Here is an 11,948-nt window from a genome sequence, read left to right as displayed (position 1 = left end):
TATATTAAATAAATTAATTTGTTGATGAAATTTACTGTGTACCTGAAGATGAGACGATGGACCAGGATTATGATTGCAATATTTGATTTAAGAAATGTAAATATTTAAAGAAGGAAAGATTATTCTCACTACACCTTACTAATTAAAATTCACAGATGAACTATAAGAAATCTAATGTTCTAATGCCTAAATTTCATGTAGGAAGCTGTGTGGTGTAACATTATATGAGATAAACTATCATATATTGTGGTACTGAAATTCTGTATTTTGTATCACAGGGTAAAAAAAAATTTTTATTCGCTCAAAAATGGTTATGATCCTAGAAGTAGATATCTTACACTCAAACGGACATAAAAAAAATTTATAAACATTCTTCATGCCCTTGCTCCCCTAAAAATGATGAGAGCAATCTGTTTATCTAACTAATCATTGAAATTATCCTTAATTGATCATTTTTTTTGTGTGTGTGTCTGAGTTTTAAATACACTTCTAGTCCTTTATGCAATAAATGTTTCTCCTTATACGGTATTTCCGTATAAAATGTTTTTTAATACGTATTTCCTAAACGAACGCTTTCTTATAAAAATATACAAATTTATTGAATGGGACAGTTGTATACACGAGTTCGACACAATGGTTGGATTTATAAGAAGAAGATAAGGGCCTTGGCAAAGAGCCAATAGCGTGTCAGCACCTCGCCCAGTAAACATCTTGGCTCCAGTTTTGGTTACGTCTCATCAAAGTTACTCCTTCTTCGCCTTTGTTTCTCCTGTTAAGTCCTTGAAGTTCTCTTTCTCTTTGTCAAATAATATCCAAGGCCGAGTTGGATATTACTTTGTCCTATGTTTTGATGAGAATCGATATAGAAAATGCACTATCTTTGAAAAGTTCCACTAACTGCCAAAAGAAGCGATTGTGGGTTCATCTTAATTTTCGATATTTAGATAAATTTCGATCACATGGACATATTGGCCCAAAGTTGTTGGGAAAGTTAATGATTCGAGTGGAAACGGGTCTGTATTAATTTTTTCAAATTCTCTCACTTACTTATACGCAATTTAGATTCAATTTAAATTTGGCTTAAAATTTCATTTTCATTCAATCCACTACTTTCGCTCATGTATGCCTAAAAGTATTTTCCTCGAGCCTCATGAATTTAATAAATAGCACGTTCCGTGGATTTTATTCTCAAGTGAAAAATCATTAAACTTAAAATGTAGGTATTTATGTTTAAAAAAAGGTATTTATGTATCCAATAGGTTAGAAAGTTACTAACATTTCTATTTGGTAACATTTTTTTTTCGTTATTGCATATTGAGTTTTCGTGTTTATTTTATCTTTTTATTTGTTATTATTTATGTAGACAATTGAAGGACGAAACTGATCGTTCGCTTAAAATTAAATTCTAAGGTATATATTTCATTGACCACAAAAGTTACTCCTCGGAATGTATTTTTATTTAAAAATATTTTTGCTGATTTAATCACTTTTTCCTTCCTCCTAAAGCCTTTGTGATCGAGATTAAAAACACCTGTGAGCCTTTCTTCGCCAACCCGCAACGGGGTTTCTGTTTTCATTCAGGAAGTAGGTAATATTTCTTATGTCCTCACCTGCTCTTTTTACTATTTTGTAATTAATGTATAGTCTGGGCCATTATTTTTCCATTTAATCCATCTGATTATTAATTTTTTTTTTGCTTCCTCACTCTCACCAACAGGAAAGTTTTGTATTCGTTTAGGAAAAAAAAATACACTCAGAATCGAAAATTTCCTCCGGCATTTAATATTTTAGACATCGCTGCCGTACACCCGTACTGCAGTAGGAGTATCCGTTTTGATGTGACTTAATAGTCCTATATCACTTTCACAAAATTCAACGCAGTACTTTCGCTTATACATACGCAAAAGTATTTTTCCAAAACGGCTTCATCCCTAGAATTTATTTTTAATAAATAAATCAAATTTATTCTTTATATTGCAGTATATAGTCTTATTGCAGTATATATTATATTGTCTTTGAAGTGCAGGGCAGCTTCCTCACCATACCTATCTACTGAGCAAATCCTACCCCCAATTGTTCCGTTATTATAATCTTTTAAATTATATATTTATTACACCACATAAAAATGTGTTGTTTTAAAGTTGATAGATTAGTCAATTATATTTTTAAAAATTTCAAGGTTTAAGAATATTTTTTTATTCTTCTTTTGTTAAGCTGTGACGATGTCTATTCCATTTTCTCCTTACGTTTTATGAAGTTACTGTTCTTATAAATAGTTTAAGTTTATACAATATAATCACTACTCACCGTGTGATGGGGTTCCCTCCATATTTGAATACCTTCAAAACTAAAATTTAAAAATTAATAAATTAGTTTATTCTATGGCATATTTTGTCTAAGTCGGTGGGAGGATTTGTCGGACTTGGCACAATTTTGTTAAATATCTCTTTTCTCGATAGTTCTTATGTGTCGATGAATTCATGTCTTGTGCGTGAATTATTTCTTTTATTTTTAATATTTGTAGCTAATATAGCTTTTATTTGAAATGATTGTAGACCGTCAAACGTCGGTTTCAACAAATGTATGAACATAGGTAGGTGCTCCATAAAGCAATACTGGCCTAAGTAAACATTTATGAATCATGATTTCCATGCGAAGAGACAAGATCTTTGAGCCTAATAAATAATAGAGTCTGTTTGTTTTAGCTCGCACTGATTTTAGTTTTTATGAAAATGGGCTGAAACAGTTAGTCTAATGTTATACCCAGATAAATCAGGTTCTCCTTAGCTGAAAGTTAACTGGAAGTTTTTTCTTGCTTTTTTTGATAGAAAAATATGATGCTCTTCGTTTTGTCAACATTATTAATTATCATTCAATGTTCAACTTTTTTAGCTCATCAATAACCCTTTGGCATGCCACTGTGGCTTGGTTTACTGCTCTAGAAGGATTGAGGCTTATATTTGAGATAGCTAGGATTTATTATTTTTTAGTATAAGAATAAATGTTATTATTTAATAAATTAGATATATCGTTTAAGTATATAATCAACAGGATCGCTGTTTGATGCGTGCATACCAAGGGACATAATCAGACCGCACCTTCTTTCAAGAAATAGCAGATACCTTCAGAAAACTTAGTTGTCCCTGGAGAATAATTCTTGAGGAAAATTACCTGGGAAGAGGCTCCATGAGTCCACTAGTCAACATGAGTCTGCCAAGAGTAGGTAGGGGGAATAAAAAATGGCGGTTGTTTCAAAACCTTAAAAAACACTAATGTTTCATTCGGAGCTCTATATCTTAAAAACTACCAACAACACCAGAAAACCTAAGAGGACATTACTTAAAGAAGAGTAAATTTGCTGAAATATTATTCTTATAAGAGCTATTTACGTCCAGTAGTTCTCGAGATATAGCTTTTTAAAAAGCAAAATTTCTTAAAAATCTATGAAAGATTAGTAGTTAGTTAATTTATTTTGAGAAATCTATATCTCAGGAACTATGAGACGTACAGATGTCTATTAGCACTCAAATTAAAGCTAGTTTAATAGACTATAAAGAAGTCTATGACATTTACCTTTGTAGGAATAGTAGTTTTCATGATATTTGCTAAAATAAATTGACTTATAGTTGTTCGGACAATAAGTTTGATATATGAAAAACTTCATTTCAGAAACCATTGAACGTACAGATGTCTGCCAGCGCCTTAGAGATAACTGCCTTCTTTCCCTCTTGGGCTCTTGTACTAATAGTACGATAGTCTAGCGATAGGTAGTTATAAAAAATTAATATGAATATGCTCAAGTCTTCTATATATCGTCGGTTCAATGCCTAACAGCCATACCTAGAAACATAGTATTTTAATTAGTGGACTCCATATAATCAGTTCGGTGTTGTTGCGCAAGGAATGGAAAACTACATTAAAATGAAACTATCCAAGCTTTGTATATTATAGGGGTATTCATGATGTTGTGTTAAATGTTATATGTTTTACCATGTTAAATGTTATAACTATAGGATTGTGAGCAGCCCTATTTGAAGTCATGTTAAACGTTAAATGCATAAGAGTCCCTAGCGGATTTTCTCAGCAACTTGTTGTATAAGCCTTTATGTTTATAACCTTCCTTCCAGACCCTCATGTTATTGTTTACTTCAGTTTTGATTTAAGTAATTAATTAAAACATGCCTAGAGTGAGTGAAAAGTGGAATTTGTGTGAAAGTTTAGCTTATGAGTGTCTTATTGATCTTCAAACTTGTGAAGAAGAGAATGAAGATGAGCTAATTGACAACTGTATTGAAAGTCACAACAACTAATATGGCGGCGATCTCAACTGGTCTATTGTGTGACGTCATTCTCGATTTAACTGACCAAGTAACAGACTCTCAGCCATGTTAAATGTTATTTCGTTTTACCACGGCAAAAGAAGGCAATTTTTTTCGATTTATTTAACACGCTTTAACATAGATCATGAATACCCCTTATATATACGCCTCTTTGCTTTGGACCGACTGTATTATAATCTTGGGCTGTAATTAGGTAAGTAGGTAAATGGTAGTGAAAATTAAAGTCAGTTGTTATTTCTTAATAATATGGTGTTGGTATGATTTGACAACCGCCGGAACAAAAGATCTACTCGACCCTGAATGGCTATCGGTCTCCTTGAGGAGAGCTCACCTTTGAAGCAGCCACTGAGGGGATCCCGACAATACTGAAACAAGCCCCCGCTGATTGTGAAGTCATTAAAGCAGTCCCCTATCCTCATTGGGTCCTTCTCGTTAATAAAACCAGCCAATGAGCTCTTTGGGGGGCTCAACTCCTTCCGTTTGCTTGCTCCGGCTCCTAACTATACTTGCTCTTTTTATTAGTTTACCTCTGTGTTGAGTCATCTTTAAGGGTGGGATCCATTCTTTAATTATTTTAGAGGTTCTGCATTTGAATAAAAAAAAATCTGATGCAGTACGCGCATCTAAAAATTTCACTCAACCATCCCCCTCCACCAATACTTTGTGTTAAAATTAACCCTCACTCTTTTCAGAACAGATATTTCTATATTATCCACGTTGACAATACTAACCCCTACTAATTTTTCAACTTAGCTTTCAGTTAACTCCGATTTCTACAATTTTCAGAAAAGTACTTTTAATAATATTTAATGTTCCAAAATTTTTCCTTTACAAAAGCTGGCAGAAATATAAAAATATAGCAGGTTAATAAAATTTAAATTCTACCATTAACCATTTATTTAATGCTAAATTTTAATAGAATCAATATTGAAATTAAGAATGATTTTATGGAGTTAGTCATTGTGCCAATTGAAGACTCATATATAGTTTAAGTGAAATAAAATTAACAATTTAATAACAATTGGGATATAAAAGTATCCATCAGACTGGTTGAACGAAAAAGCGGTTTAAATGTCAGATATTATTTTTTCTAAAATTGTTGGCTTTCCAACGGTATGTGACACGCCTATAGTATTACTATTATTTCCGGAAACATTTTTTTCAACATTAAAAAAATATTGTTTCTGTCATGTTCAATCTTTTCATAGTTGATATTTATCCATTTGTCACTACTAGTGAGAATGTAAGATGGTTACGTTTTTCAAAAAAACAATATTAACGGTACTTTAGATGAAGCCATTTTGAAAATTCGGCATTTAGCCCAGTCGTTAGATCCGTTTTTGGGAAAATCGATTCTATAAAATGGTACTTCTGATTAGTAGATTTTATTAATTCGCTGTAACATCGCAGGCATATATTCCCCTCCCCATAAATATATAATCCAGTTTTGTACAACCTTCCGTATTTTAACTAGGCTATTCACGCACATAGACAATTTCAGTAGACTTGGTTGTTTGGACACAGAGGGACTCTTTACTTGAATTTCCATCGAAATCTCAAGTATTAAATTTTTCACGATCGGAATACTTTTCCTAACTATATATACTGTATAAAATTAAGTGAACGTAAAAATCAATTTTTCGAATTGGAGAAAGGAATAAAGCACATTTTATTTGTAAATTTTAAATATCCCGTATGAAATATGAATAATCACAAATTAACCACATATCGTACATAATTCATCTAGTTTTAAAACTTTGTTGATGATATCATGAATGAAAGGAATGTAATGTAAACGTATTAACTGTTATCTGTATGTAAACCTTGGTTTCCTGTAAATTGAAACACCCAAACGTACATGAAATTTATACTGAATTGAAATTTCTGGTTCCAATTCTTCAGGACTGATTTCATTACTTTTTAAAAGATTTTTAGAAAATTTATATTATAAAAAGAATAATTTGGGTATGAAATTATAGTTATTGATTCCTTGTTTAGACTGAAACATTGTAATTAATAAACCTTTTAACATTGCGAAAGTTTTCATTTTTTCACTTACCATGTTATAACCACTAATTTCGATTTATCTTTAGTTATATATTTATCGTTCATACTTGCCCACGCCCAGCGGAGAAGGGGTGAGTTAAAGTAAAAGATATAATCGCAAAAGGGAAAAAAAAGAATAAATCGTTCCTTGGGCACTACATTATTTTTTCCTTGAAAATAACGAAAATCCCGAAATGATGACTCCAATATACCCAAAACATAACTACAATATACTCCTATATAAACAATTATCGAACTATGACCACTGGCGAGTACCTTTATACGTAGATAACAGCAAATCTAGGGGTGATACCTACCCACCTGTGGAATTATCGTTATATTAAGTGAACAACAAAGTAAACATAAGTAAATTAACAAGTTGAAAGCAGTGTATATGTACAAGAAAGAACAGCAGAACCATATGAATTAAAGTTTAATAATAAAAAAGAAATTATGTACACAGAATGAAAAAGGAAAAAAAAAAAAGAATTCTTATCAATTATCAAAACAAACAAAACTTATATGTTGGCTTAACTTAACTGACCTAGCTTAACCTTATTAACTAAATTTACACTATTATGCAAAAATAGGAATATAAAATAAAGTTTAGTTCAAACCCCACGTAGTTAATCGTATATGACTTAAAAATTGGGTGTACTGCCAGAACATCAGGGCCCTGTTTCATAATGAATGCTAATAGTATTGGTTCATAGTACAAGTATAGAAACAACGTGGTAATTACACTAATAGTTATTTTAGGGAAGACTATTAGTAATATTACAGGAGTAACGAGTACTAAAGTACAAGTTACTATTGTACAAGCCAGTGTAATTATGTTAAGTTAAATCGACAAGACTAATAGTATTAGTTTGTACTTTAATATGAAACAGGGCCCAGGTTGTCTGATATTATCTCCTTTTTAGCCACCGTCTCACCTTTCCCAGAAGTATAAAGATGACCCCTACCACCACTCTCCTATCATATAGGACGTGCTGAAGAAACGTTGCCACGCACTGCACTATATCCACACTTCTAGTTTCAATGACGGCCCATTGAAGTACAACACCATGACTTAGCAAAACAAAACATACACGATATATAACATTTCTTATATGGTGATAATTCGATACACACAGTAAAATCGTAGCGTGTTCAAAAACCAAACAGTAACATTCCCAAAACCATGCCCCCTTGCCTACGCAGATATCGCCAGTGTTTTTATTTCACCAAGACAACCGTAACAATGTTTTATGACCGAGTTCCTCAATTGCTGAATTTATTGGCTCTGTGATGTTTTAGATAATTGGGCCTATTCCACCTCTGGTATCTTGTAAGGTTTTATTCCATTCGTTGAATCTTTTTTTTTTTAATATGAATATAGAAAGAGAAAAAAAAATTCAATTCTATCTATATCTTGCGTACGTGCAGAGGTGTCCTCAATTGTTATTAGATCAACGTTGATAAAAGAGAACAGAAAATATTGCTATCAAGAATGTTGTAACATAAATAACACGCATCGTACGTTTCTTTAATGGAAGTGGGCAAATATTTGTTACAAAGTGTATTCATCCTGGATAAAGACCTAAAAGCTCATTCGAGATCAATGCCAAATCTGTTCGTACGTTATGTAACTGATCATAAGAAAAATGATTTCCAATAGGCTTTATTATAGGAACGAGATAACTGCCTCACATCACGCAGGGGTTAAACTTTTCCCAAATAGGATCACAGCGGGGCGTACAAAATTTCTGCTTTGCTTCCAAACTCACATTGAATATTAGCTCACTGGCCACAATCATCAGATCAATATCTTTATTGAACCTGCTACAAATGAAAAAATTAATTAAATAAATTTAAAAAAATGAGGTAGAATACACTTTCGAAAATTGAATTATTAAAAACGTTCTGAATAAATTAAAAAAAAAAAAAAAAAAGTTATTGGCCTGTTAGCCTTTTTATTTTTATAGCTTATATAGAAAGAATACTTAGTGGTGGTCTTTATATCAGCAAAATCCTAAAACATTGTATGAAAACATGTGCACACTGAAATAGACCATTTAATTTTGTCCCTATCTTAATTCCTTTTTAAAATAGACTGAATGTGATATAATATAGAAAAGAGAAAAAAAGTATTTAGTATAGGTAAAAATAAAACAATAATGACAAAAAGTAATAAAACAATGAGTGTCAACAATAAGAGTACAAATGGGAGGACTAGACCAGAAAGAAAAAAATAAGAACAAAATTAATATAAAAGAAAAACATAAATAGAAGGAAATGGGTATAAAATATAAAAGAGTGTAGGGTAAGTTGGGACTAGCCATAATATATTGATACGTTTTAGGATATGCCTCTAGGTAAGGGATTTATGATTTTTATCTACCCTTAGAATAAACAATTTTCAGATTGGTACATTATAAATGGCACTTTGAAATAAGTGTACTTTTTTCCCCAAGTAATGCTCAATATATCTTAAAAGCATTTCATCAAAACAATGATAGTATAGTTTCTAAATATTAAACAATGATAGTAATAAATAAATAGTTTTAATGAAAAGAGAATTTTTGAAAATTTCAACTGCTACTGGGAGAATTAGAATTCTAAATTACATTTGTGATCTTAAGGGTCATTCTCTAGTAAACGACTTATTTGAAAAATGAAAGCAATTATTCAGTATTCAAGTTATTATTTAATGAAAAATCTTAACAGAAAAATTAACTCAGATTTCGGTCAAACAAATTAAGTTAAGTTGTCTTCATTTCTCAACTTTTATTTATTATAAAAATAGACACTTAGTGTGTGTGTTATTTTTATCCCTTTATACAGGCTTTAATAAAAAGAAATAAACTCAATGGAGTGTTTAAAGGCTAAATAAATGAAAATAATTAATCCAATAATTAGCATTTTACTGTGATTTCAATTTCGGTATCTTCCACTCTATTTGCAACATGTTTATCTATAGCAAACATAAAAATTACCATGATCAATTATATACTAAAATTTTATTTGTTTTAGGTCAATGTGGAAAGTGCAGAGCTGGAACCAGGAGGCTCAACATGAATAAATACTGCAAACGAGATTATGGTATTTTTATAAACATTAATATTTACATTATTTATTTATTCAATTTAATTTTATCTTTAAAACGTTTTTGTTTATCAGTTAAATTTACAAGTATAATATACATTGGCAATACAGCTATTTAGTAATTGTCCGATAGGATCTTGTTTAATTTTCAATGATGGGTCAGTCAGTTAATGAACCATGACAAGATTATATGCTTAGAACAATCAAATTAAACTTCATCGTAGACCATTTAATTAGTTATTGTAAAGGTCTAAAGAAATAGCTCTCCATTCCTTATAATGCAATTAATGTATGAAATAAAAAAAGGATTCATTCTGGAACAGTGTCAAGGACAAAAGTCCTCTATAATATATAAAGTTATGAAATATTTACTGAACTTTAAGAAGAGATTTGAATGTCTAAGTGCTATGGTAATTGAAAACAAATAATTCTATGGGGCTTATAAGTGGATCAGTAAGGATTCATAGTAGTATGACTCATGTGTTGCAATATCTTAACCCAAAATTCAACATTTTTCTGATGATGTATTTCATGAATTAACAAATATTATATTACTTTTAGACCAACTCTAATACAAAATTTCTTTAAAAGCTCTGAAATGACACTTCTCTAAGTAAAATTTCACATTATTCCAATTGTTCTTGTGGTATTAACTCAAAACTCATATTTTTCGAGCAATGATGTTCCAAATGAGTGATATACTACATCTATCAGAGAAGAGAAATATGTCAGATCTGGTCGTAACCAGGTGTGAAGAATGACCAGATCTGTAGAATTTTGAAGAATGCTTCGAAGCCTGGAGAAAAGCATCACCTGTTTGTTGGCAATGAAACCGTTTGGGAGAAGATCAAGCGGCTATGGCGTGATAAACAGATTGGAATGGACAGGACATTCATCCGTTGTAAACTGATGGTGGAAACCCTTCTGGAAGAACAACAACGAGAAGTCACCTTAAGCGTATCATCAGGGAAAGACAAATCACCATGGAATCCATGAGACTATGCAAGCGTTAAAGAGAAGATACTTTTGGTGGGGAATGAGGAAGACTATATCAGAGGTTGTAGGAAACTGCGAGGTTTGTCTACACACTAAGTGTGACACACATCCGCCTAAAGAAAGACAGGAGAAGACACCTACCACAGATGCACCACTCAAAGATTTACAAATCGACACATTTACATGGCAGGGGTACAAATGGGTGACCATGATTGACCTCTTCAGTAAGGCAACAATGGCGCACCAGGTGCAAGATAGGTCTTCGGAAGCAGTATTGGCAGCACTCCGCTTGTGGTTTCAGTTCTACGGAGTTCCTGAACGCATCTCATCGGATGGTGGAAGAGAATTTGACAACTCTTTGATATGAAAGGAAATGAAGGACCTGGATGTGATATGGCACCTCAACAAACCAGGACACCCCAAAAGTAGAGCAGCCGTAGAGCGGCTTCGCGGAACGCTGAGCGATCACCTTCGATTGTACCAGGCAGACCAAGGGCTGGAACCAGACGTGGCAATGCCAAAGGCAATTGCGGCTTACAATCATTCGGTGCACACCATTACGGGGTTTTTGGCGATTGAGATCCTTTTTGGGCTTTGTGGAATCCGGCGGGACTACAAGGGCACGGCGGTTGATGGTGATGAGATAAGCAACAATCATGTCACTAGGAAAAAGCTATGGGAAAAAGTCCGGGGAAAATTGGAGAGGGAAAAAACCAGGAGAGTAGCTCGGGAGAATTTAAACCTCAGAGATAGGAAGGGAATGATGAAAATTGGGACAATTGTATATAGAAAGTTGGGATCAAAGAGGGGTAAGGAGACACAGCGATACGAGGGACCATTCAGGGTGATAATAATAAGAGAGCATAATGTTGTAACTATTGAGAGTATTAGAGAACCCAAAAAGCGCAGGACCATTCATATTGAACAACTTAAAGTCCCACTAACCGAAACAGCTGCGCAAGAGTAATCCGGGGTGTCCTCATCTCAACTTATCTGTTGTGTTATGTTTTCTTAAGTGGTGATTTAATTTTTGTTTAATTTGCCTTTAATTATAGCGATGTACTGAATAAATTACGTTGCATTTTTTTTAATTGTATAAATTCATGATTTTATTTTTGTTTTGCTTTAATTTTAATTTGTAATAAGAATTTACGAGCAGTGTCAATCTTTTGTTTTGTTTATTATATATACTTTATTGTAAATAGTTATTGTTGTTGTATTTTATATTAATTTATTGTATAGTTGAAGTTTATGAGGATTGTTAGTAAACTGGTGGGGGGGGAGTTACAGCCTTAGTCAGCTGTTACTTCGATGTCAGCTGACTGAGGAGATCAGCTGATCGAATGTATGTAAAGAGATGTACCGAACCCAATAAAGCAGTATGTTACAGCAGTTCACATATGTTACATCTTAACATTCTTATTCTTCTCTTTTTTTTTTACATTTGGCTTTCGCTGATACTTAACTTATATATATATA

At 32.4% G+C, this 11,948-nt stretch overlaps 1 protein-coding gene across 1 annotated transcript in view; it reads left to right on the top strand.

Moving 5' to 3' along the window:
* The window catches only part of LOC112211059 (netrin-3), a gene marked incomplete at its 5' end in the record, with an annotated part of 39,104 nt that overhangs the window by 22,314 nt on the left and 4,842 nt on the right, over positions 1-11,948 (top strand). The window contains one exon of the mRNA XM_067046184.1: positions 9,402-9,470. Within this exon, the coding sequence (XP_066902285.1) occupies positions 9,402-9,470 (69 nt within the window). The remainder of the gene's footprint in view (positions 1-9,401; positions 9,471-11,948) is intronic.

This window comes from Halyomorpha halys, unplaced genomic scaffold (genome assembly GCF_000696795.3).
Source record: "Halyomorpha halys isolate HHAL.00 unplaced genomic scaffold, Hhal_1.1 Scaffold448.1, whole genome shotgun sequence".
Classification (NCBI taxonomy): Eukaryota; Metazoa; Arthropoda; class Insecta; order Hemiptera; family Pentatomidae; genus Halyomorpha; species Halyomorpha halys.
The sequence above is the reverse complement of the archived record's forward strand: the minus strand, read 5'-3'. Positions and strand labels throughout refer to the sequence as shown.